General features: G+C 40.8%; 1 protein-coding gene and 1 long non-coding RNA gene across 4 annotated transcripts in view; one reads left to right on the top strand and one right to left on the bottom strand.

Moving 5' to 3' along the window:
- Positions 1-90: 90 nt before the first annotated feature.
- Positions 91-26,889, bottom strand: Arhgap11a (Rho GTPase activating protein 11A). Of its 2 annotated transcripts, none has more exons than NM_001168524.1 (12): positions 15,980-16,372; positions 13,235-13,305; positions 11,213-11,309; positions 10,659-10,912; positions 9,849-10,012; positions 9,529-9,672; positions 8,558-8,632; positions 7,546-7,713; positions 5,311-5,437; positions 4,793-4,898; positions 2,830-2,968; positions 91-2,522 (listed from the first exon to the last, which is right to left on the bottom strand). In NM_001168524.1, exons 1-12 carry the CDS (start codon positions 16,106-16,108, stop codon positions 1,012-1,014), a joined length of 2,985 nt encoding a protein of 994 aa, NP_001161996.1. In that variant the 5' UTR covers positions 16,109-16,372; the 3' UTR covers positions 91-1,011. The 2 variants fall into 2 exon arrangements, with proteins under 2 accessions (NP_001161996.1, XP_063139386.1); XM_063283316.1 differs by lacking the exon at positions 15,980-16,372 and adding an exon at positions 26,869-26,889 and having other exon boundaries at positions 392-2,522.
- Positions 16,995-27,322, top strand: part of LOC103691860 (uncharacterized) — a 105,132-nt gene continuing 94,804 nt past the window's right edge. For both annotated transcript variants that reach the window (XR_010064870.1, XR_010064871.1), the window contains exon 1: positions 16,995-17,108. This is a non-coding gene — a long non-coding RNA (uncharacterized LOC103691860). The remainder of the gene's footprint in view (positions 17,109-27,322) is intronic.

The following is a 27,322-nucleotide window of genomic DNA, read 5'->3' on the forward strand; positions in this document are numbered from 1 at the left end:
TGCAAAAGTAAACCTAAGGGCTTGAAGTTCTTCACACACAGATACAAATTAATAGTGTGTGCAATGCTTTGCATCTAAAATACAACACCGAGACGTTTCCCAGAAGCTATTTTTAATGACTATACTAAATAAATAACATTTAAACACAAAACACTATCAGATATTCATCTATGTCAAATGTACAGTGGTACATTAACAATTCAAATTCTAAAATCAACCATCTTCATAGGAAAAAACCCACCTTGATTAAAATTTTCAAGTTTAATTATACCTCCCAAAAATTTCATTGTCATATTGGACAAAATATGATCAAAATCACCTTTAAAAATGACATATGGCTTAAGATTAATCAGTTTCCTCAACATCATGATAGAAAGCATATTGGTCGTCATTCTGTTTTATTCACTGTCTTTATTTCAAAATTGAAGTGAAACCACAGGCGATGCTGACAAAATCCCTCTGTCCCAACAAGAGTAAGGGTTCCAACACCACTGAGGCCAATTAACTTCTTGGTTTTGGGTCAAGATCACAAACATGAATAATTCAAGACATAAGTAGGGCTTTATCATTCCCTTTACGTATTAGATGTTTCCAGTGGACAATGTTCCTGATGTGAAGGAATAACAAGAGGTACAAGCACAACTTCCTGCATTCTCTGATCATGCATGCAGAATAAAACTCATGTCCCTTTCTTACATAAATAAATCTAGCCAACAATGTCTTTAAAGTTATAAACTCTGCTTCAGGAAATCACCATAAAGTTAAGTCTAAATGCTTCAGTAATAAAGAAATACAAAATAGCTTTATGTCCAAGTATGAAAGATGAAATTACTGGAGCAGTGGGGACCACTTTACAGAGAATCTGCTGAACAAGCATCCTGAGCTACACCCTAGCACACAAGCATCCTGCAACCGCCCCACCTTATCTACACACCGGCACTCGAGCATTCTGCAACCCGACCCAGCAATCGCTAACTTTATTTACACTGATGACGGCACTATATTTGACAGTTACAAGTCTACAGGCTTACTCGTTGGTAGCAGTTGAGTCTTTCCAATAGGATTTTTAGGAGAACCTTTGTACCAGACCCTTTCTTTTTCTAATGGTTTCTTAAGAACTCTGTTTTTTATCCCTGGAGGAAAGTCCACATTGTTATTTACAACAAATTTTAATCTATCATGATTAGTGAGATCATCCAAAGGAAACTTAATTTGGACATCAGATTTGTTCTCCTGTTTACAAAGTCTCGTAGTGGCAAGAGAAGCATTCAAAGGATCCGGATGTCTCTTCATTTTTGTGAAAGATTTAGATGTTAACTCAACACTGGACTTATCACAAGACGTACACTTCTGTGCTTCAAGACCTGGCTTAGTATGTGGAACACATGGACCTTTTGATGTGCTCTGTACACAAGAGGGAAGAGCACTGTCACAGCTCACTGATTTAACAAGAGGAGAAGCTGCATCACCAAAGACTGCCAACTTCTGCCTCACAGGCTGCCTGCCATACTCCAACAAAGAATTAATTCTTCTGACAGACTGACGGACAGGAGTACGTTGAAATTTAAGAGGTGACTTCACTTTTCCTCTGTTCGGTTCATTTAGAGAAAGTTTATTAAACCACTGTATGTGATCAGAAACCTTCCCGTGCTCTGTCATTTGTGGACCCCCAGGAACTGCACTGTCACATTTTTCCACCAGTGACCGTTGTCTAGCAAGTCTCTGGGCCCGAGGTTTTGAAATGACTGTCACACTGCACGTGCTCTGCTTTAAAGACTGCGCATCATTTTCCTCAGGAGCTTCACATGCCCCTGAGTTCTCCTCCACCACATTCTCATCCCCCTGTGACGGTGTGGTATCTAGTTGGCTCCCTGGGGACTGTGTTTCCTTGGTTGGCTCCTCACTGGGGAATGCTTGCTGAAGGAGGTCAGCTCTGGGTGTTTCTGAGTGCAGGCTTTCACATCCCACCTTCATCTGAGTTGAGTGACATTCCTCACTGGCTTCTCTGGCAAGTTCTGGACTTTGAGACGGTGAGAGATTCCTTTCTGAAGCATAGTTCTCATCCTGCCCTGTATAGCTCCCATCATGTCCCTTTGACTCACTCACATCTCTGGATTCACCTTCTTCTCCCACATTTGTTACTGACGACTGCTCATGATTTACTGCTGTATGAAGATCACTCCCAGATTCCGAAAATGCTTTCTGAATCTTTTGCAAGGTCTCAAAGGCCAGGTTACCTTCGTCCCCACTAAGGGACCTGCCCAGTACACTGCTGTTGGGTTGGCTATGGAAGGTGGAAGGCCTGAGCTCACAGGACACGACTGGTGATTTTTCTACAGTAATGTTGGACTCCAAAGAAAAGCTCTTCACCTCAAGATTTTGCATTATTGGAGAAGTTCCATTTGCACTCATGTCTTGAAAACTTGAATTACTGGGTTCTGTCCAAGACATCCGGTAACCTGTTCCATCTAGTTGATCTGGAGTTAGTAAATGTTCCTCGGATTTGCTGATCTTTTCTGAGCCTAAAATAAAGCAGTTGGTGCTTTTAATACTTTACATCTTGCCTAGTTTTGAAATATATTCCGAACACATAACAAAGTTACTGAGCATTATTCCAAAACATTGAAGATGCTATAACTTAAGGTAAACACTGTCCAATGCTGACATTACAGCATCCTCCAATCAGCACAAAGCTGCACGGCCAAATCCAGTGTTCTCACCACTCAAACGAGAACTTTAAATTTCCACAACACAAAGTAGTATATTTTGTCTTAAAGAAATAGATACCAGAATTTGAGGTAAAAGTCTAACAGTATTGTGTAAATGTACCTTTCTTTAGCAATCTTTCATCAATATCTGGGCTAAAAAGCAGACCCGTTTTTACAGACTCAATCCTATTTTTTAGATTCTGCTGATTCGCTAGTCGTCGACCAACATTTTCATGTCTATTGATGACAGAACATCCATTCTGTACAGGAAAGAAAATTTAAAAATGGTTTAGTGAAGTAAGCCCAGTTAATTAAAACTATTAAAATCAATTATATTATAATCAGTAACTAATTCTAAAAGGCTATATAACTGAAAAGTAATTTTGTAACCAACACAAATATTAGGTAACATTTTGCAAAGTAAAATGAAAAGAGCACAACAGATTCATTTAGTATTATAAAAAGCGCAGGTTCGGCCTGCTGACAAATCGTGTACAGGTTGTGTGTGTACGTGCATGGGGGGAGGGGTGGTAAAAAGTCTTCCCTCATAGTATCTACATTCTGAGATTTAGAAAATAGTATCTTATATATCAATATAGTACAAGGTCAAAAGTGACATGGAGAATGGTAAAACAGTGGGGAACACTGCTGGGGGTGGTGGTGGTATAATTTCACACATGGATCATGTGGAGCACTTCATTTAAGTTGGGGTTTCATTCAGAACGAAAAGTATCACTGGAGTGTTCCGAACAGAAAAGCAGTATGACTTAACTTGTTTTTTTTTTTAAGGTCTATTCTGGAGGGCAAGTATTGCAGAAAGGGTAGAAACATGCAGCCTTATATTAATTGCAAGTTATCCAGAAGAAGACAATTTGGAGACAGCTAAGATCAAAAGTTAAGCAGGCTTCTCTACAAGACAAATGTGTCACTCAAGACTGCCAGTGAGGCATCGAGAATGTGCAATCTGCCTGCACAACAGAAAGGGGAGACAGCAGTAAAAGGAGCTTTGTTGTAGTGACAGCTGTGACAAGTGCGGTGTGTGTATGAGGCAAAACGAACTCAAGTTTGTGTGTGTGCGTGTGGCAAAACGAAACAAGGTGGCCTTCAGTACTCTTAATCAAGTAGTCAAGCTAAGAGGCCTTACTGTATCCTCCTAGCATTTGGCTCAGGACCCCTTATGGGTTTGTTTTGTTTGTTTGTTTTCTTTCCCCTTATTTTCATGTTACTTTTCAAACTAGCCAACACTGTTTGTCTAAAATACCACATTTAAGTTCTCTGGCCAACAGTGCCCTCTTAAATAGGCAAGTGTCTGTCTTTGCTTGCAGGGTTTGGTATTTGTTTTTGATTTTGGGAGTATTTTGTCTTTTATTGTGCTGAACAAGTGTTGTAACACTGAGCTCTTGATTTCTGTTTATCCCCTCCTTGGATGTTCAGGCAAAACCAATTCTGCATGCATGCACTCACACAAACACACCCTTGCCACTGGTGTTCCTGTGTCCCAAGTCCTGAGACTGAACGGGTGGATCCCTGCCTCGGTGAGAGCAGTCTCACTGACGTTCTGAGATTAAGATGTTGACAGAGTGGCAGTGCATGGGTCATTGTTTTAGGAGAAAGGCAAATGTGAGCGAGTGCAGTATACAGTTTTATGTTACTATGATTGGTGCTATGCTAACAATAAAGCCATAAGGCACTATGATAATGATGATTGTGAACACGACTAAGACAGGGTACAACATTAGATAGGCACACCTGGGGAGGAGGGGGTCTGTGACAGCTTTTCCAGAGATTATTAGAAGAAAGTTCTGGCCTAACAAACGAAGTAATCCATCAATGATTCAGAGGCTGCTGGCATTGCTAGGAGGTGGTAAAGGTGGGAGCTGGAGGAGAGGAGAGGTGCTTGGGCCTGGACCGTGCCCCAGCCCTTCCTGCATTGCTTCTCTGTATTTAGCTCCTGTTGATGTGAAGGGCTCTGCCTGCCACATCCTCCCCACCAGGATGAACCGACACTTCTGAAAACACCAACCAAAGACAACCCTCCTTTGTATAGGCCGCTGGTTATTCTGTCACAAGAACACAACACTTACTGAATCTCTGTTCTTCCTCAGACTAAATTTCAGACGGAGAGATCTTCGGACCTTTTCTTTACGAGTGACTTTGGGAGAGAAGCAGCCTGCTTTTCCTGATTCTACCCTAGAGAGTGCAATTTAAAATGTCAGTTTCTGGTATAAATATCACAATTTCTTACAAAATGGAAATTTGACTAAGCCCAAAAAAGTTATATTGCTAATAACTAAGTGATAATTTTTTAAAATTTATCTGCTCATGACAATTACTTATCATCCTTAGTCACACAACCCAGGACCATCAGAATGGATTAGTTATAAGCCCAACAAATTTAAAATTACATCATCAATGTAGAACAGGATTTTTTATCAAAGACAGTGGATTCAATTTAGTATTTTTTTTCTTTCTGATGGCATATGAAGGGCCTATAATTAGTAAGACTGAGGGACTTAAAGAATCTGATTAAGCTGTAATTCTTGGTGGACATTTCACATACCACTAATCAGTCAGCGAAAACGCCATGTCTTGGACAGATTACCTGTAAACTTTTTTGCTGGCAATCCTTTTACTTCGCCTTAGGTCTGTACTGGTCAAGTGGTTTCCACTCATGGCAATTGGTGAGAGAGAACTCTGAGATGACCCTTCAGGGCTTGTATCAAAGTGAACTAGAAGGACAGGTAATATGTCACACATACTTAACTTTCTTTACAAAACGTAAGAGTGCAGCAAACAGATTTAAATCCAATTTCTACCACCCAAGCAGCAACAAGTAGTACATTTTCTGGTTAGAGGTTTCAGGTCTCAAAAAGGGACCAAAAATGGAAGTATGAATCTCCTATTTAAAAGTTGCCAATCAAGGGTTAGATTAACTCTAATCTTATAGTAGTTATGCTTTAAACACTTAGCAACAAGGGAGGGATAAACCCTGCCAAAGTTTGAAGAACAAGCTGTGGAGAAAGTAGAATTTGCCTAGCACTTACTAAATGGCTTTGGACTCTAGAAATACAGTTCCTTGATGAACATAAATATTACTACCAAGGATTATTAGATGTGGGAAGGATATCCATTAATGTTATAATAAAACCCATTATGCATAACATATACTAATAAAAACTTCAAAAAACTAAATTATTGACAAATTTGAGTATGAGCTTTAAGGATACAACTGCCAGTCAAGCGTCTACCAGAAAAGTATAATTCACCAATAACTTTGGTCAAACAAAATCTAGTAATCCAAAGTCATGCCTTCCTAACCCACTCAACCCTGTCATGTTCCAGGAAAGTAATTCATGTTTAAAACAGTGTTCAATCTCATTATTCAGTGTTATTTAATCTGAATAGATAGAATCATGTAATTTGTTATAGGAAAAATGGACAGATAGACAATGGAGGTTACATATAAATTAGACTTATGTCCTAATAAGTATAGCCATATACTTCCAATGAACAGTCAATTCATTAGTTATTGATTAAAAAAATCCACAAAGTGTCAAAAAAGGTACTCGTGGGTTTGTTTAGTCATGAAAATAAATAGATCTTAGTGACTTCATCATGCATGGGCCAAAGAACATTTTAATGATCCATAATACATCCAAAGTGACTTAGTCATCTTGAAAATATATAGGGTCACAAGAAGCAGTGGCAATAGGCAGTATAATGTAAATTAATCACACATAAAATTACAAGTAGGTAGTGGTACATGAGCTGTAGATTAATACATTATACAGTGAAAGAAAAAAAGAGGGTCTTTTAAAAACGTGAATGTAGGAACCAACCTGTCTTCAGACTTACAAATATTTAACTAATCAGTGAATAAGTGGGTCAAAAGAAGAATGATGAATTAGTAGTAGCTGAATTAGTACTGAACATTTCATAAAGAAAACTCAAACTAAGCTCAAAATAACATAAGAATGTTTCCCTTTTCCACTTAGGGAGCAGCTGACAAAAAGACTACAATTCCCATCAGCCACTGGGAAGCCAGGATAGGCTTTTAAATATCACACAAGTATGAAGTTTCTTTAAGAGTTTAAGTCTCCAACCTCTGGTTACTAAAGCTATAGTTGTGAGCTTTCTTGTGCCTCTATTTTAATGAGCCCTGCATAACCTGTGAGGAAGGGTTTTGCTTCTGGAAAACCACAATTTGCTATTTTGTTCAATTTAAAATTAAGCAAAGTATGAACTTTTGTAAGTCAGCTCTTTGTGCTCAAACTGAAACATTCAATGGTGCTTAAAACAAACTATTAAAATCTAAGACTCAGATAGGGGAGCCCTAAGCTTTGGGGTTCACCTCACTTTTGGTTAATAAGACTAAATCATGGGATTCATAGGTAACATGAACCAATCCATATTCTGTGTGTGCTAAAAGAATAAACTAATTCTAAGACTCTGGCAACAAAAATGTGTGTTCGATACCTAATACGATTTTCAATGTCACTGAAATGAAGAAATGACAAAAGTCTGAAACAGTAAGTCATTTACCTTGACCCAAGTTTAAGAGCTTTGGTAAAACCTACTTGAGTAACACTCATATTATGGATTTGGAGAAACTTATAACCTTAGTCCAACTAATAACAGAGTCCTACCTACGAAGGGCCAACGTGTCCCGTCACATAAAACCTGCCTGAGCAGCAGCACCATCCACAGAAGCCCAAAGCTTAGGTATTCACCATAACAACGTAAGCTTTGGCTCTCGTGGGGGGCGTTAGTAGTTGTTTGCTGAGAACAGGGCCTGTGTTACTGTTTACAACCCAATGATGAGGACCCTCCTTGCTACCTGATACTGGTGTAGAATTGCTGCTGAAGAGATGACTTGGCAACAGCTCAAAGTTCAAGTTGTTCTTGATGGACTTCCTTTTCTTACTCGACAAGGTATGGGAAGTCTCTCCTGGCAGTTTACGTTTAACACTTGGTGTGAGAATCAGTGGTGATACAGGGGCCTGGGCTGAAAACCACAGAGAAATGACTTGCTTCTCCATACACATGGGGGCATACAGAGCTTCGATTTCCTTAAGCAGTACCAGATGCTAACAACACAAGTGAGGTACATCTCTGTGATCCACTACTGCTCTGCCAACTTAACACTCTCCAGCCATTTAAAATAAAACAGCAAAGTCACAGAGAGGCAAGATGCATTTCCTTTATGGCTTGAGGTGGGATCCTCCCACTCTGTAGCCCAGGCAGGGCTTGAACCCGAGATTCTTCTGTCTCGTTCTAGCGTTAAAGACACAAGCAGCCATACTGAGCTTGGCAAGGCTCTTAAAAAGTAATGCAAATTAAACAGAATAATGGACAGATGAAATAATATCAATACAGGGAAGAGAACTACATTCAAAACTAAAAACTGTTACTAGCTTCTCGTAAGTGAGCACTGATCAATTCATATTTCACTGGAAACAAAACACGTTATCTTTGATTGGTCAAATACAGTTATTTACTTACAAGCAAACATTATTAGAATAATAGAATGTATAACTTTCTTATTCTGACACAAAGTGAGGTTCAGCCATGTCCAAATGCTCTAAATTATAAGCAATTGAAATCATGATTAAAATTATTTTAAAATTAACAGATAAAGACATTCTTCCCTACTTAAAATTTTGAGTTCATCACATTTAATACAACTAATAGCATTATAACAAGAGTATGCACAATACAATATTTTTAAAGAAATACTACTGGAATTTGATTATTAGGCAATTATCTGATAGCTAAATTACAATAATTGTCATTTACAGAGCACTAAAGACATTTTCATTTAATTTTCATTATCTATAACAAACACCTACCTGTTCTGTCTTGTTGAGGTGTAATAGAGGGTGTTCTGCTAGATTTAAGTTTATTTAGGGCTCCATTCACAAAATCTGAAAGGCAAGGAATAAATAGTAACATAAGCAAGCAAAATGTAACATAGCATGCTTTATTATTTTATCATAATAAAGATGACCTGTGTCTAGGAAATGTCCACATTTGTGGCCCGAAGCTTTACAGGTTGAACTGTGTTCTAGATAGAAGCCAGGTAGGGATGAGAAAGCAATCTCATCTGCCCTACAGATTTCAGAGTCTAGCTGACACTTAGACTGGCTTCTAGAACTGTGATTTCTCAGTTATTCAATTTGTGTCCTATGACATAGTAGCTCTATGAAAATAGAAGTAAAAAGAACGTACAGAAGTAGCAAAGAAAGAAGCTAAGAAAGCAGTAACTAAGCCAAAAGATTCCAACAGAAAGGATCTTCAAACGGAGATGGCTAAGTGATCTACTCAGTGGATAAAGTGCTTGCTCTGCAAGTGTAAAGACCTATGCTCATATCTCAAGAACCCACATGAAAGCTGGGAATGGCAGTATGAATCTGGACTCTCAGTGCTGCTTCCAGGAAACTAGGAGGCAAAGACAGTAGAATCCTGAAGCTCACAGGACAGCTAGCCCGGAGTGCCCAGCAGTAAACAGAGATCCCATCTCTGAACTGACATCCAAGGTTGTCCTGATGGCCCTTTGTGCCCATGCGTGTGAACATGTTTCAGGCCAAGAAGAACAATTTAGGAGAAGCCAAGAAAAGCCAGATAGAATCAGTTAGTGTGGAGAGAGAGAAGTTTTGAGTGATTATGGCCCAGTGAACCTTCTGTTAAAGATTTATCACTTGAATTAATATGCCTGTATATACTTCTCCATCTAGGTATCTGGGAGACACATACCACGGCTAATGCTGATTTTAGATAAAAGCCAATCTCAGCACCACCCTAAAATGAGAGCTTCAATTACCTCCAACACTTTGTCTTCTTTTTCTCTTACATTCACCGGGAGTTTCATAGTCTCCTTCAAAGCCTTCCAGGGATGGAGTAGTACAGAGTCCATCAATACCTAGCATGGCTGGTATCTTTTCCAGGATAAAATCTGGTACTCGTCCTATATCAAAATGTCCACAAGGCAATTAATTATTCCTTCTTTCCTTTCCCTTCCCAGAGCACAGGTACTAGTATTGCCTTTCTAACAGCTGTCTTCAAAGGTCACATGGAAGCGGCCAGCGTCTCCCTCATTTAATCAAACCACACTACTAGACAATGCAGCTAGCTACCTCTTACCAATGTCCGATGCATAGTCAATAAGCGTCTGCACTACTGCTGCCTGAAGACGCAGCTTCTTCTCTGTGTTGGCAGACATCTTCTCATGGCCTTCACTTGTCTGAAGAAGATTTGGTGCAAATATTACTGCAAGATTGCTGCTGTCCATTTTATTCTCACTTGCCCTGATGACAAAAGACATTTTTTTAAATGAGGAAAAAGGTAAGTCTCCAGGAAGTCAAAAACATGCTGAGGACTTTTACTTTACCTGTTACCTAAAAGGAAAACAGCCCTGTCTATCCACCCATATGCCTGGCCTGAGGAAGGAAGGCACAAAGGAAAGAGGGAAGGAGCACTAAGGGTAAATAAATAAGGCTTGAGTGTGAGTCTGTCAGATGTGCAAAAAGGCCTGAGTGCCAACCTCTGCACTCAAGTTCATATAGAGACCGTACTAATCAGTACACACTTTTTTCATTTGCACAGATCGTCTGTTTATCTGACTTTTAGAGCCACATATAGAAAACAAAGCATTAGAAGCCATCAATCATAAACAAGCAGGTTCACTAACAGCAATAAGAGGAAAATTAAGAAACACAAGACATTTTTAAAAGCACAGCAACCAGAATTCATCCAATGGACAATGTCATTAGGCATCAAATAATGATCTAATGAGGCAAAATATTAAATCACCTGGTATATTGTTCCTAAAATGACACAAGGCATACTTCCTATAGTAAAGACATTAATTATTTTCATTCCAAATTAAATTTATTAGCTACTGAGAACATCTTTGGACAACAAACTCATCTAAGGCTTTTAATTACCACTTACCTAAGAGAAACACTCTTAAGAAAGTTAAAGAAGTATCTTAATACATCAACTGTAGGATCTGCCATAAGGCACGACAGCAACAATGTAGCTTTATTCCTCTCCTCTGCTCCTAACTGCTGAGCTTTGAAAAGTGCTTCATGCAGATCAGCTGGGAGGACAGGCTCTGGCAATTCCCTGAAGAACTGCTTAAGCAGGCCTGCAACATCACAGGGAAGTGCAGAAGACAGGCAGGCTTCACCATGATCCAGTTTACTCTAAAACAGACATAAGAATCTTGAGCCTTCGAGAAGCTTAAGAATATATTAAATACAGTAATGGTTATCATATCTAACTAACAACACTCTGGTTTAAAATACTAGTTCTTTCTAGAAGGCTAAAAATAATAATAAAGCCGAGCTTTCTTTTTGTATAGTATAAGAATGAAGAACACAAATCTGAATGCATACTGTATTTTTAAAGCATATATAAATTAACTTAAAATTTTTTTAGAAAAATATTTCAACTGTAAAAATCAAATCAGGAAATGGTACTACTACAGTCAAAACTAGGCATACCTTGAGTGCCTTCAGACGAATAACAGATCCTGACTTCCTAAAAAGCCCTTCCGTATGAATATGTTCTTTTAAAGATGTGCATGCATCAACAAGAAAGCTGAAAGAGAAACCATGTTCTTTCAAGAGTCTGGATACACACCTCAATAAGACTATTCTATTGCTAAAATAAACAAGCAGGTCATTATGCCTTCTCAGCTTCCTGTTCCAAATCCCCTTGATCCTTCTAACAAAATATTACCTAGTTGTTCTCCTCCCTTCCTAACTTTTCTTCTAAGGTCAACAGTTTTACTCATGACAGAGTCAATGTATGCCACATCCAGCAAGGCTCCAGGGACAGATCTGACTAAGGGTGGCAAAGAGTAAAGAAAAGTCAGACACAGAGACCTAGCTGGTCAGGTACACTAGGCTCCTTGATAAAGAAACCAAGCACACTTAAGTTCAACGTGTTTACTACAGAGACTTAAACAAGGAGGTGGGGTTACTGCACACTGCTGAATAAGCAGGCAGGTTATTTCACACAGGAAAAAAGAGGCAGGGTTTACATTATGATATACAGCTAGATCAAGAAGGCAATCTTGATCTAATTGCTAATCTCTGTAGGAGCAGTCTTTAAAGACTATCAGTCTTCACTCCAGGTGGGGTGGAGGGCTACGGTATGACATCTGAACATACTGCCAACACTTGCCCTCAGGCCCCAAAGAAGGCTTTGTCATTTCTTTCTGGGCCTCATTCTGTGGAGAAGGCTTTTCCATTCCTCATGGCTAGGGCTATGAAGCTCTGGGGTCGTTGACATCACTGCCCATAAGCAGCACACATTCACTAGGACCTCACACTGTTAGGACTTTCTGCCTGACACACATGTCCTATCAAGTCCACATTCTTTTCGGCCTTTCTTCATAACTAAATACTTGCCCTGTTTATAGCATCCACTGCTCTGCCTCACTCAGACACTGCTCCTAACAGCTTCCTCTAAGGATACCAATGCTCATTGACTCACCAAATCAACCAAATCACCAAATCAAAGTCAGCTCACTGTCTCCTCACTCTGCTTTCCTTACAGACAGGTGATACATCTGACCACTCCCCTGCTCAAGTGTCCTGTTCACTATTCCTCTGGCTTTCCTGCTAGCTCCCTAAACTACTGGCTCTCAAACTGCTTTTAGGTGCCTCTTCTTGATGTCTACCCATGGAATGACTTGAGCTTTGTTCACCTTTTTTGAAGACAAAGTTTCATGTAGCCCTGATTGGCCTCACATTTTCTGTGTAGTCACGGTGACTTGAGCTGCAATTCCTCCAGTCTCCAAGCATTCCCATTACAAATATTAGTCACCATGCTTTACCTGGCCCAGGGCTCACTCTATCCACTGTCTATCCACAGTGGTCACCTGGTATAGCATGCATACGTATTATCTTATACCACTCCCTGCCCCCCAAACATCAGGATTTGTCATCCTGATATTTTCCTTTGGAAAAACAGAATCCTCTCCTGTCCTTATAATCATTCTCATGTTAGGGAGTGAAGGTTCAATTTTACCTACAAACTAATCTCAACCAATACTAACTTTAAATTTAACAGCCAGTAAGAAAAAAATTAGAAAGTACGCCAGCAACAATGATAGAGCTGTATTGACAGTGCTCAAACGTCAGCCCTAGAACAGGATGACAGCTGGGTTTGTGTTTTTTCCCAGAGATGACAACAGTCTCAGCCATTCCTCCTGGATCTAACTGTTATACCAGCAAAAGTATGATGTGTATGTACTGGAGCCACAGCTCCCATACCGGAGGCCAGAGAACAATTCTGTGAAGCTACATTCCCTCCTTTCACCTTTATACATGGGTTTGGCTCCAGGGTTATGCCACCAGCACCTTTGCCACTAAGTCATCTTTTAGCCCTGTTTGAATAATAGGCAACACTCAGAGATGAAACCATGTGATTTTGAACAAATGTATGCATCAATCAACTATTTTAAACTATTTTTCAAACCACTTTAAAATAGTCTCTCCATTCTGAAGTCTGCTCACCTTGGAATGTGTCCATATTCTGGAACAACTGAATGAGGCAAGGAATTAAAGGGAACTCCAAATATCTTACCCTAAAATGACAAACTCGGTTATTCATAAACTCAGTTAGGCATAAAGGGAAATCTTTATTTAACATTAGGCAAGTAAAGATCTTAGGAATGAAAACATCAGAAATAAGCTCCAAGCTATCAACCAACCAAAACAAAACAATTAACTGAAGTACATTTACTCCCAAGTAATCCCAAGACATTATACTAGATGTTTTGAGTAAAAACACACCAAGATAAAACACTGCCTTCAAATACTCTAGTGCACCCAGCCAGGCTTTGACCTCATTGTGGAAAACTGATACAATTAGTGCTTAGACCAAATTTAACCCAAATATTAACCCTTCCCTATGCTACACATTTCTTCAGTGATCTTATTTGTACTTTTCTCTAGTTATCTTACAATTTACACAAAAGGCCAACTCAGCTGGTAAATCAAACAGTAACTCGTGAGTTCCTGCCACATCTGATGGTAAAATTCATCACTTGTGGGTACTTTGAGACCGTATGACTTAACTTTGCCACACTTTGTACAGCAAAGTGCTTTGCAGCTATGTCCTAAGGTACACAAGACCAAAGATTGCACATTTAAAACAATTTTCATTTAGCTACCTTGAGACTCACTTTTAAAGAATAAACATTCAGTTTACCACCAAGGATTCCCAAAGTTCACACATATTTTTGGTGCTTTTTGCCACTGTGTTCTTACTATGAATTTCTTAAAAAACGTGTCACTAATTACAAAGGCTGTGGCTTTCTAGCAGATTGAAAAAGTCAAGCTTGTACATGTCTGCATAGTTGAAATTAAGCCAGTGCAGCTCACTCCTGCTGCTTCAGTTGAGATGCTGCAGCTCTCCATTCTGCTGCTCAGGTCCTTCTGCTTGAGAACACCCTTGGGCACTGCTGATTCAACCCAGCAATGAAATCTTACTGTCCGGTTTCTAGCACTTGATTTGTTTTGACAAATATTCCGAGCAAAAAGACCACCCAGTCAAGAAGTTAGAAATTAGGTTCCCACTGGCAAGACTGCCAGTTTTCAAATGCTGGCTTTGTCTAATTTTTAGCTGTGCAATCTTAATCAAACCATTATAACATTCTCTGTCTTATATGTCTGAGCCTGAATCTTACATCACTGTGTTATAGAAAATCTGTATCTCATTAGAATGTTGCTAGCATTTGCAGCTGGATTTATACCATACAAGCATTAATTAGGGTCCAGATAACTATCATAGTTGTCAAAGAAGGCAAGTGAAAGGTACTATGTCAAGCTCACCGACAGAACTTACCAGGAGTTACTACTTTACAGAACAAGAAACGGAAGCTTAGTGAGAATAAACAAGCAGTCCACACTCACAGTTAACTGCAAAGCAGAAGTCAACTCAGACCTGTTTCTAAAGGCAAGTGTCAGAATTTGTTAAGGAATGAAAGAAAGAGCAAATGCCTATTTTTAAGGTGGTAGAAAGCCAGTTTCACCAACAGAAGTAACCAATGTAACTTTTAACCATAAACAGACTTATTAAGTAGGTGTGGAGACACACTTTTCTAATCTCAATACTGGGAAGGGGGAAGTTGATCAGGAGCTCCAGGCAGCTTCAGCTAGGGAGTTCAAGGTCAGCCTGGGCTACTTAATACTCAGCCTCAAAACAACAAAATTATGGAAATTAACTTTGCTGTTTGTCTTCAAGTATTACAAAGTGCTAATAATAAATTACTCACATACCCTTTATGTTTTGTTTGAGACAGGATTTCTCTGTGTGGCCCTGGCCTGGAACTCACTCCCTAGATCAGGCTGGCCTGGAATTCAGTCACCTGCTTTTGCACTCCCAAGTGCTGGGTTAAAGAGGTGTGTTTCCACCCAGCTCCTACTTACTTTAAAAATGACTTATATTCAGTTTTTCACAATGAAAGTCTTGATTACTCAATAGAGAGTAAAATCTCAACCCAAATCTCTTGACCTCTACCACTAAATCAATAAATAGCTTATTGGGCCAGTGAGATGAGTAGAGCATTTGCTGCTAAGCCGGGCAACCTGAGTTTGATCCCCAGGGCAGATCAACACAGGAGAGAACTGATTCATGCAAGTTGTCCTCTGACCCCCAGATACATGTCATGGAATGGGTCAGCCAGTGCACACACAAAAGTAACTGGGGAGCAGGGGGTGGAGGTGAGGATCCTGAAACTTTAGCAAAAGTAAGAACTTAATGCTGAATTATTAAAACAAGACTTCAACCAAATCTAAATTCTCAATTTGTTTGTTAAAAAACCTACTTTGTTCCTATCAAGGACTGCTAAAGAGCTCAGAAACCGTGATATTGTCCGGCGGCAGACCTGTTTTCTTAAATTGCTGAATACAGCAGGATCATAGGAAGCTATTTCTAAACTTGGGCTGACTTTCTCATGATTCTCATGATTTCTCTAATGATTCGTTTGAAGTGCACTGACTGCACACCCCAGCCTGATAGTGGTTCCCTCCCCCACATACTGCTTGTTTAAAACACAACAGATTATCACATCACTCGCACAGTATTTAAGTAGGAAACTTAGTATCCTATTCCTAGCACTGTAAAACAAACAAAACAAAACCCCACGGCAATATAGGGAGGCACGTTTGACCATTACCTCCGAGATTGAATTCTAACCACGTGTCTTTCTTATCCAGAATATGGGTGTGACCCTGCCCCTACACGTTTTAACTTACCCTTATTTCCGTAGCTGCAGTTTCCTGTCTTCTGCGATCACACTGACCGCGGCCACCCTTGACCTTAATGCCATAGACAGCCCGAAGCTGCTGCAGCAGGGCCAATCTGACCAGTCTCTGATCCCACATCCCGAACACGTCGCCCACTCTCCGAGGCCGACTCCGGGTCCTGACTTTCTTTGCCACCAACCAACTCTTCCAATTTCCTAACACCCTCAGACTAGAGCTCTGCTCCGCTGCCTTCCGGCCACCTTTGGCACTCTTCTGGCTCCAGCCACTTCCTCCACTTTCCCTCGACCCACTTACACAGACCTTCTTCTCTCCCGCCACACTTCACTCTAGTTTCACTTCCACCAGCCTTCTTTCCGGGCCACTCGGCCCTGTCAGTTACTTCCACAAACTTCCCTTTTTTCCTCTGACTCCCCCGTTTCCCCAGACTAACGCCCGCTGCTTGTTCCTCGCTTACGGACACTTCCACTTATCCTTTTCCACGCAGGGTGGCCTTTCTCGCTCAGATCTCTTGAGATGGAACCGCAACCTTAAGGTCCTTCCTCCAGCCGGGCCAGCCGGCTGCTCAGGGATCTCCCAGTCCCGGTCCCCGCCCGGGCTGGTCCCCGCAGTCACCCCGTCTCACCCACTGCCCTTTCCTTAGCCCATTAGCCTTGCCTGTGGCCCCGGCCTGCTAAAGCTTAGTGGCTCGGCTCATACCAGCGCCCCACCTTCTCGGCACACATCAGACCTGACACGACCACACCTGGGCAGTCTCAGCCAGGCTCAAATGCCAGCGCCAAACAGCGCTCCGCACCTGATTGGTCCGCTCCTGTTTTCAAACTGAGGACCCTTTGGGGTGGCCAGGAGCTGCCTGTCTGAAAGGTTCCGGCAAAGCAGAAAGCACAACGAGCTTGGTGCGCAGGCTTAAGAAATGTGAAGAGAGTGAGTTCCTCTTTATATTTGCCGATTTCTTTGGAATAAAAATGTCTAAAGCGTGTTTAAAAATATTTGCTTTGCTCTTCAGACATATATTTCGGGGATCCGAAAAGACAGCTCATAACTTCCCCTCAACTCCGCCCTTTTTGTCTCTCCGCTGAAGCTAAAGGTCTTGTCATTGAGAAAACCAATTCTACGGAAGGTGGGAGGAATCAAGTTTAGTATGAATCGCAAACGCCTCTGGTTTTGTTGTTATTGTTTGTTTTGTTTGTTTGTTTGTTTGTTTGAGATCCAGACCCAAGCAGGGAATTGGAATCGTGGCCATTACTCCTTCTTTGGGAGACTGGTTGTAGTATTAAATTTTCTTATATAGGTAGTCCTGCACAACAAAGATGACCTGTCAGGAAAGAGTAGTGGAGGAATACGGAGTCTAGGAGGCGGCTCAGAGAAATAGTTTTCCTCTGTAGGACTTGGTTAAAGGGCCAGAAGGCCTGTTACCCTTGCCATGCCATTACTGAAACCTTAGCTGTCTGATTTACATGCAAGACATCACCGTCTCGGCTTGTATTCCCTGAGCTGCTGTCTGTCCATTTTCAAACATCAGTAATCCTCTCCTTCTCCCCGCCCACCCCGCCCCTCCCCGCACTGTGTGTTGCTTTGTTTGTGACTGTGTACGCTTTCAGTCATAATTTTTAAAATAACTTATGTCGTATATATCCTTCTCTAGGCCACATTGTTCTGATTCTCAAATGGCTAACCTTTTAAGGTGCTTAGATCAGCTTTTGAATATTAAGTAGTGTTTTCTATTTACATCCACATATGTATGTGCTGGGTAGTTTTTATGTCACCTTTACACAAAGCAGGGAACCTTAAGTGAGAAAATGCCACAAGTTCTAGCTATAGGGCATTTTCTTAATCAGTGATTGATGGGGAAGATGCATCCCATTGTGAGTGGTGCCATCCATGGGCTGGCAGTTCTTGGTTTTGTAAGGCTGAGAAAGCTATAATGGGTAAGCCAGTAAGTAGTACTTCTCCATGGCCTCTGCATCAGTTCTTGCTTTCAGGTTCCTGTCCTATTTGAGTTCCTTTCCTGGCTTCCTTCAATGATGGACAGTGTTGTGAATATATAAGGCTAAATATCTCTTTCTTGTCCACGTTGCTTTTGGTGGTGGTGTTTCATCACAGTTATAGTAACTGAAATTGGGAACAGAAGTTGGTACCAGGAAGTAGGGTATTACTGTGACAGGCCTGGCCACGCTGTTATAGGAATATGGAAGAAGATGTTGGGACTTTGAACTAGAAAGGTAGTTGGATATTTCAAGTGGATCTTACTGGGTCTTCCTTATAGGTGCATGGAAGACAGTGGTTCTGACAGCAGTGTAGATGATGATGGCCCAGTCCAAGAGGTTTCAGAGGGGCAAAGTGTTTTAGGCTATTTGAACACATTTTGAAACTCTAGATTGTGAACTAGAAAAGCCCTGTTGTGGTATGGCTCAGCCCTAGCGCACACCTTTAATCCAAGAGCTAAATAAAGGCAACCCTAGGTCAAGAGGCAGAGCAAGTAACTAAACTGAGTGGGAGTGAACATTTTGTAGAAGGATGTAGCTGCATTCTGGCCTTATCCAAAAAAATAAAAATAAAAAAATAAAAAAAAATAAAAAAAATCTGCCCCAGGACTGAATTTGGATTAGTGTCATTGAATGACTTAAAGACAGCCTAGTAGTGACTGTGTTGTGTGTTTATGGTCATTCGTATGCAGATGTATAATGAAAAGGAACAAGCTGGACAGGGAGAAATACAAAATGTACAGTTTGAGATGAAAGTATAAGGGAGCTAAGTCCAGTTCTCAAGGTGATGAAAAGTTTAAAGAAAGCCTGATGCTAAATGGAATAAAGGGAGTGGTGGCTTTAGGGGAAGACCACCCAGGTAAGCTTTCAACTTTTGAGAAGGAATTAAGCAAAAACATAACCATTGAAGGAACCCTTCAATGTCGAAACGCTTATGCAAATGTAATTGAAGGTGGGGTCCAAGTTCAAGCTCCACAGCAGAGCTTGTCAACTTCAGGCATATCATCCTGGCTTTAGGATCAAGGAAACAAAACAGGAGTTGTGGAATAACTAAGGAAAGCCACTGAGGCCACACATGTGTCAAGGATGTCTCTGCATGGAAGCCTAGAGAGGCAATTGTGTGAAGCTGTTAATATTAAATCTGAATTGTGTTGGAAACGCCATGGTATTGGAGGTGTCAGAGTTGTGGGATACCAGTCAAGGAGAGCTGCTGTGCAAGTGTGGAACCAGCCCGAGAGAGAGAGAAAAGTGCATTGCAATCAGCCAACAAAACTGAAAGGAGTTGAAAATTGGAAGAGTGCTTTGACATCAGGCATAGAGATGTAGTATTTGGAGTATGCCCTGCTGGGTATGGGTCTTGCTTTGCCTGCTTTGGTTTTAGTATTTCCTCACTCTGCTCATTCTGCTCTGTTTCCTTTCCTTTTTCTTTTCTTTCTTTCTTTTTTCTTTTTGGCAATAGTAATCTATATTCTGTGCCATTGAATGTTTGATGTTTGTGATGTGCTTTTTTTTTAATTTTGATTTTATAGAGAGTTACAGTTAACCAATTACCTTGAGTCTCAGAAGAGACTTTGAACTTTTAAACAATGTTGAGACTGATAGACTATAGGGACTTTTGAAGTTGAATTGAATATATACTTTGCATTATGATATGGATACAAGCCTATGGAGCAGGGAGTGGGGACTTTGTGGTTTGAATAAGAATGGCCCCCAAAGAATGCTTAGTAACCAAGGAGTGGCACTGTTTGAAAGGATTAGAAGGATTAGGAGGTCTGGCCTTGTTGGAGGAAGTGTGTCACTTGGAGTGGATTTTGAGGTTCCAAAAGCCCATGCCAAACCCAGACTCTTTCTCTTTTTATGGATGAAGATGTAGTTTTCAACTACTGCTCCAGCATGTGTCTGCATGCTGCCATGTTTCTTGCTGTGAAGATAATGGACTAAGCCTCTGAAACGGTGAGCAAGCCCCAGTTAAATTCTTTCTCTTATAATAGTTGCCTTAGTCATGTTATCTCTTCACAGCAATAGAACAGTGACTAGCACAATATATATATTATATATATATATATATATGTAACAGTATACATAAATATATATATATATATGTAACAATAATAATTGAAGGAAAAGAGGTCATAAAGTTAAGAGGGAGTAGGGGGACATGAGACCAGTTGGAGCAGGAAGAGAGAGGAGGGGATATAACGAGTAAAATAGTATTGGTGTATGACATTCTCAAAAAATTAAAAATTTATGTAAGAAAAAGGTAGGGAAATAAATGTGATCAGAATGTATTATACACATACGTGAAATTTTTAAGGATTAAATTAATCTTTCAAAAGTGAAGGTGAAATGACTGAGTGAAAACAGCATTAAAGACAAACTCCTGGAGAAAGCTATAAATGTTTAATAAGAAACTGCATTAAAGAGAAAACGAAATCTATTCCCTGTCTTCTTGCTTCAATCATAACTCCAAAACATAGCTTATGTTGTGTATATTCTTTTCAAGATCACATTTTTTTCTTGTCTCAGATGGCTCAGATTGTCTTTTAACACTCTCAGATCAGCTCTTGACTAATAAGAAATGTTTTCTATTTATGTTGAACTCCAGTGTTAGAGCTGAACTCTTTAAAATTTTAACTCTTCTTATAATGAAAATAATGGTAATTATATTTATATATATGCATCTTTGTTATATCCACAGGTGTTTACATATAGAAAACAAAATAACAATGACAGAATAAATGACTCAACCAGAATAACAGTACAGAATCACTCACATATAGGTGATGAATGATGGTTAAGTTTGTCACAGTTATCCTAATAACTGGATACAACCTAGAATCACCTGGGTAATGGTCTCAATGAAGAAGGATTTACATGGGTTTGATCTACAGGTATGTCAGTGGGACAATTAATTGATGGGGGAAACCCACTCACTGTGGGTAGCATCATTCCCTAGATAGGGAGTCCTGAATTTTCATTGTTGTTGTTGTTGTTTTTTCTTTTTTTTTTTACTTTATTTGCATTTATTTTATGCTGAATTTATTTCCATGTCATGAATTTTTGTTTCTTCAGTTTCTTCTGGGATATCTTTTTCTTCTGTGCAACCTTCTCTTCTGGCTTTGGAACATTCTGTTCCTTCTCAGTGAGGATCATCTCGATGTGGCAGGGGGAACTCATGGATGGGTTAATCTGGCCATGTCCTCTGTAGGTTCCTCCATGCATCTTAAGTGCCTTATTCACCTGGATTATGTTTAATGACTACAGAATCTACATCCAAACCCTTAAGTTCAGCATTACTCTCTGCATTTTTAAGCATATGCAGCAAAAATTCAGCACTCCTTTTTGGTCGCTGTCCCTGTGTCCAGCCCCACTCTTTAGCCTGAATGTCACACATGGCTTCTTTAAAGTGACATCCTTCAGATACTTGGTGGCTTTGCAATTATGCATACCCTTGATGGCCTGGGCAGTTTCCCGGATGTTCTTAAAGTGGACACGAAGGTTTGAACCTCTTGATTTGCATGATTTTGTGGGGTTCTATGGGTCAAGAGAGTAGTGAACCATCTTCACAGGTTCTGGCCACTTACAGGAAGAGCAGGAGTCCTAAATTTTATGAGGGTAGAAATCAAACTGAGTATATGCAAGCAAGAAGTGAGCATATACACCCTCATTTCTCTCTGCTTTCGACTGTGGATATGATGTTGTTAGCTGTTTGAAGTTCCAGCCTGGACTTCCCTACAGTGATAGACTGTAGCCTGGCTTTGTATTCTGACATAAACTTCTTCTTAATTTGCTTTTTGTCAGAATATTTTATCGCAGCAACAGAAATAAAACAAGGACAGAAATTGGTACTGTGAGAGGAAGTGGACAGTTATGATAGACCTGACATGTAGATTTTATGCTTTGTGGTGGTCTGAATGAAAATGGCCCTCATAGGACCACAGGGAGTGGCACTAAAGGTGTGGCCCTGTTGGAATAAGTGTAACTTTGTTGGAGGAACTATGTCACTGGGGATGGTTTTAAGGTCTCAGATGCTCAAGTTGGATCCTGCCTTACTTTCTTCCTGCTGCCAACTAGTCTGAATAAAGAACTCTCTGTTACCTCTCCAGAACCATGCCTGCCTGCATGCTGATGATAATGGACTAAGCTTCTAAACTGTAATCCAGCCCCAATTAAATATTTCCTTATAAGAGTTGCCATGGGGCTGGAGAGATGGCTTAGCGGTTAAGAGCACTGACTGCTCTTCCAGAGGTCCTGAGTTCAAATCCCAGCAACCTCATGGTGGCTCACAACCATGTATAATGAAATCTGATGTCCTCTTCTGGTGTGTCGTAAGAGAGTGACAGTATACCCATATATTAATAAAATATACCTATATGAATAAAATAAATAAATCTTTAAAAAAAAAGAGTTGCCATGGTCATGATGTCTTTTCACAGCAATAGAAAGCCTAACTAAGACAGCTTAGAACTATTTTTGTGGGAGGAATGTAGAAGGATTTGGTACATTGAGCTGGAAAAACTATTGAATATGGAAGCAGAGTCTAATGGGATATTTTAGTAATAACACTGAGCTTCAATAGTAATAACACTGAGTTAAATGTGGACAGTTGCAGCAGGGCTTTCTATTTTAGAAAGGAATAAAGACTCTACCAGGAAAAGGTAAAAGAGGTATTTCTGCAATATTTGGCTAAGAATTTGTGTGTTCTGAGGAGACTAGGGCTGAAGAAGCAACTGGTTTTTAAAGGGACCAGCATCACTAAAGGGAAAACTCCTGTGGTTCACTGGGACAGCAGGAAAGTATTCCCTTGGAGTCAGCACACACAGGAGGATAGAACGTTGGTCCAAATTGGCCTGACTGCATCTCCAGCTCCAACAGAACTTGGAGATGTACATATCATTCATGTGGTGCTGTTTTGACAGCATGGAAAGTGGAGGTTATGGAGAGTGGGTGAGATTTGTACTGTGTGACAGGATTAGAGTCCCTCTGCAGAGGCCCCTGAGAGGACCTTTAGTGGGGCTGTGAAGGTAAAGTTTCAGTTGCAAAACTGACTTCAGGATCCTGTGGTTGACAGGACCATGGGAAGGCTGCCAAGAGAGGTGGAGGTATATGGTAGAGACAGTCTAAACCGAAGAGAGAAGCTGTATGCAGCAGATGGCAGGGAAGGGCGGACTACTCAAGCCCTTTGGAGCAGGAAAATTACACTGCGAGCTCCAGCTGATGGAAATGTCTTCCTTGGGTATGGCTGTTTGCTTGCTGTACCTTGTTTCTCCAATTTTGAATAAGAATGTTCCGTGTAATTATATTTTGAAAGTATAAACTTGTTTTATTTTATATGGGATCATCATTAAGAGAGTTTGGACTTTTAAAGAGCTATGGTCCTGGGGCTTTTAAAGTTGAATTGTATTTTGCATTATTTAAAAAAAAATAGGGGGCTGGGGGGGGTACAGAGATGGCTCAGTAGTTAAGAGCACTGGCTGCTCTTCCAGAGATCCTGAGTTCAATTCCCAACAGCCACATGGCATCTCACAACTATGTATAATAGGATCCGATGCCCTCTTCTAGCCTGCAGGCATTCATGCAGACAAAGCTGTCATACATATCAAATAAATAAATAATATTAAAAATTATTTAAAATTCTTTATAGAAAATAAAATATGAGATTTGGAGACAGTGTGGGAAATAGTGGCATGTCTGGGGACTGGAGAGCTGGCTCAGCAGTTAAGAGTATATACAGCTTGACTTAATTACTCTTCTATTGTTGTGATAATATGCCATGTCCAAGGCATTGCATAAAAGAAAGGGTTTAACTGGGGAGTTTCAGAAGGTGAAGCAAAGGCATGGCAGCAGGACCGGTTGAGAGCTTACATCTTGGTCCACAAATAGAAGGTAGAGAAAAACAGAGAGCTAACTGGGAATGTTACAGACTTTTGAGGAAAAAAAAGTTTCCCCTAGTTACACATCTTGAATAAGGCCACACTTCCTATTTCTTCCCAAATAGTACTAAAAACTGGGAATCAAATATGCACACCTAGGAGCCTATGGGACCCACTCTCATTCAAACCCTTTGCGGAGGACCCTAGTTTGATTCCCAGGACCAATATCCCACACCTCACAACTATAACTCTAGCTCCAGAAAGGTCTTATGTCTCTGGATTCCACAGGCACTTACACTCACACACACACACACACACACATACACACACACACACACACACACACACACACACACACACACACTTTTAAACATGTTACTTGGTGTCAGATTGACTAGCAGTGAAGTTTTGATGGTTAGTTTACAGATTTGACACAGTCTAGAATTACCTAGGAAGAAAAATCTCTGTGAGGCATTATCCAGGTTATCTAGATTTGATTGGCCTGTGGATCTATCCATAAGAGATTGTCTCAATTGTTGTAATTAATGTAGGAAATTTCTGGATTCGGGGACCCTGGGCACTGTAAGGGTAGAGAAAAACAACTGAGCACTAAGTAAGCATACATTTGTTTCTCCAGTTGTGGTAGTAGATATGATATGATCAGCTGCTTCAAGCTTCTGTCCCTCTGAGGTCCCTCAAGTGATGGACTGTAACCTGGCATTGTAAACACAAATAAACCCTTCCTGCCTGTCTTAGGGTTTTTATTCCTGTACACAACATCATGACCAAGAAGCAAATTGGGGGGGGGGGGGAAGGGTTTATTCAGCTTACACATGCACATTGCTGTTCATCACCAAAGGAAGTCAGGACTGGAACTCAAGCAGCTCAGGAAGCAGGAGGCCATGGAGAGGTGTTACTGGCTTGCTTCTCCTGGCTTGCTCAGCTTGCTTTTTTATAGAACCCAAGACTACCAGCCCAGGGATGATACCACCCATAAGGGACCCTCCCCCCTTGATTGAGAAAATGCCTTACAGCTGGATCTCATAGAGGCATTTTCTCAAGGGAGGCTCCTTTTTCTGTGATAACTCCAGCTTGTGTCAAGTTGACACACAAAACCAGCCAGGACAACTGACCCCTTGTCAACTTGACACACAAACATATCACTATTTAGCCTCAATCCTTACTTTCTTACTCATCCCCAAGATCTAAATAACTTTAAGAGTCCTATAGTCTTTACAAATTCTTACATATTAAAATTTCAATCACTTTAAAATATCCAATCTCTTTTTAAATTCAAAGTCTTTTTACAATTCAATCTCTTAACTGTGGGCTCCACTAAAATACTTTCTTCAAGAGGGAAAAATATCAGGGCATAGTAACAATCAAAAGGGAAATCAAACTCTTAACTGTCCAATGTCTGGGATCCACTCACGATCATCTGGGTTCCTCCAAGGGCTTGGGTCACTTCTCCAGTTCTGCCCTTTGTAGCACACACCTTATCTTTTAGGCTCCAGATGCCTGTACTCCACTGCTGCTGCTGTTCTTGGTGGTCATCTCATGGTACTGCCATCTCCAAAACACTGCTGTCTTCCGCTGCAACTAGGCTTCACCAATAGCCTCTCCTAGGCTCTCTTCATGGTGCCAAGCCTTAACTCCTTTGCATGACCCCTTCAGTCCTGGGCCATCAATTGCAACTGAGGCTGCACCTTTACCAGTGGCCTTTCATGGCCTCTCACAGGGCTGAGCCTCAGCTGCTCTTCATGACCCCTTCATGCCTTCAAAACCAGTACCACCTGGGTCACTCTTACACACTCTTACACGTCCAGCCACAGCACGAGATACAACCTTGGCTATCTCTGGAACACATCCTCTTGTACTCTCAGAAAACACTTCCCAGAAGATTTCACCTCAATGATGCTGGTCTCTTCTTGATCACCACTAATTTCTTAGCTGCAGTTGACCAGCATCATGAATCCCAGTAATGCAAAGGTTTTGCTTTAGTAGCTCTGGCATCTTGTTAATCACAGCTGATTCTTCAGCCCCAGCTAACCAAAACCACAGAAACTTCACAATCAGAACAACAACAGCCCTGATAAGAGTCTTTAATCTTCCCTCTGAAATTTCATAAGCCAGGACAACATCTTGTGCACTGTTCTCAACTTTATCTTCCAAGATCCCACAGAGCTCTTAACATCCCAATGGCTCTTCTAGCTGAAAGTTCCAAAGTCCTTCACAGTCCTTCCTAAAACATCATCAGGTTGTCACAGGAATACCCCACTATGCTGGTACCAAATTCTGTCTTAGTTTTGGTTTTACTACTGTGAACAGACACCATGACTAAGCAAGTCTTATAAAGGACAACATTTAACTGGGGCTGGCTTACAGGTTCAGAGGTTCAGTCCATTATCATCAAGGCAGGAGCATGGCAGCATTCAGGCAGGCATGGTGCAGGCGGAGCTGAGAGTTCTACATCTTCATCCGAAGGAATTCAGGAACAGACTAGGCATCCTCAAGCAGCTAGGAGGAGGGTCTCCAACGCCCCCACACCCCCACACACAGCGACACACTTCCTCTAACAAGGCCACACCTTCTAATAGTGCCATTCCCTGAGCGGAGCATGTGCAAACCATCACAATACCCTAAGTTGCTTTTTGTCAGTGTATTATCTCAGAAACAGAAATGAAATGAGGACTCTGATCCAAAACCTCTCTAGCAGTCCCCACTTAATTCTTGCACAAGTAGATGAGCCTAGAGTTTTAAACTCATCTCCAAAACAAAGCGTGGATGGTATATTCTTTGGGCCTTCCAAGAAGCAGATGCTAAGACAAACAGATGTACAAGAGGCCTATTGGAAGGGAGCACTTTAAAGTGGAAGGGAAGACAGCAGGGGTAATCAGGGGGAGCCTTTACACCAAGACCCCTGGGAAAGGAGAGCAGAAAAGTAGAATTGCGTAAGAACTTCAAAGTACAGCACAGTGCTAAAACTGAACAAACTGCAGGGAACCCCCCCATCCAACATTACCTGGTAGAAGAGTTTGAATCCTGCAGGAATGAGAGGGTCATTGGCTGCAGCGGTACAGACTGTGAACACAGTGACGGGCCCACTGTCAGAACACAAACCTCAGTCACTTACACTCTTTGCATTAGGAAATCAGAGCAGGACATTTTGATGGCCTTGGTGTTGTCAAACAACTGGGGCTAAAATTCCAGATCTACCACTTAGTCGTGGGTGATTTATAGAACTTCTGTGACTTTTTTTTTCTTTTGGTTTTTCAAAACAGGGTTTCTCTATGTAGCCCTGGTTGTCCTGGAACACACTTTGTAGACCAGGCTGGCCTTGAACTCACAGAGATCTGCCTGTCTCTGCCTTTGGAGTACTAGAATTAAAGGTGTGTCCTGCCATCACCAAGCACTTCTGTGATTTGTAAATTCCTCATAAGTAACCTGGGCATGTGGCACATGCTTTTAAGTACTTG

This window comes from Rattus norvegicus, chromosome 3, assembly GCF_036323735.1.
Source record: "Rattus norvegicus strain BN/NHsdMcwi chromosome 3, GRCr8, whole genome shotgun sequence".
Taxonomy (NCBI): domain Eukaryota; kingdom Metazoa; phylum Chordata; class Mammalia; order Rodentia; family Muridae; genus Rattus; species Rattus norvegicus.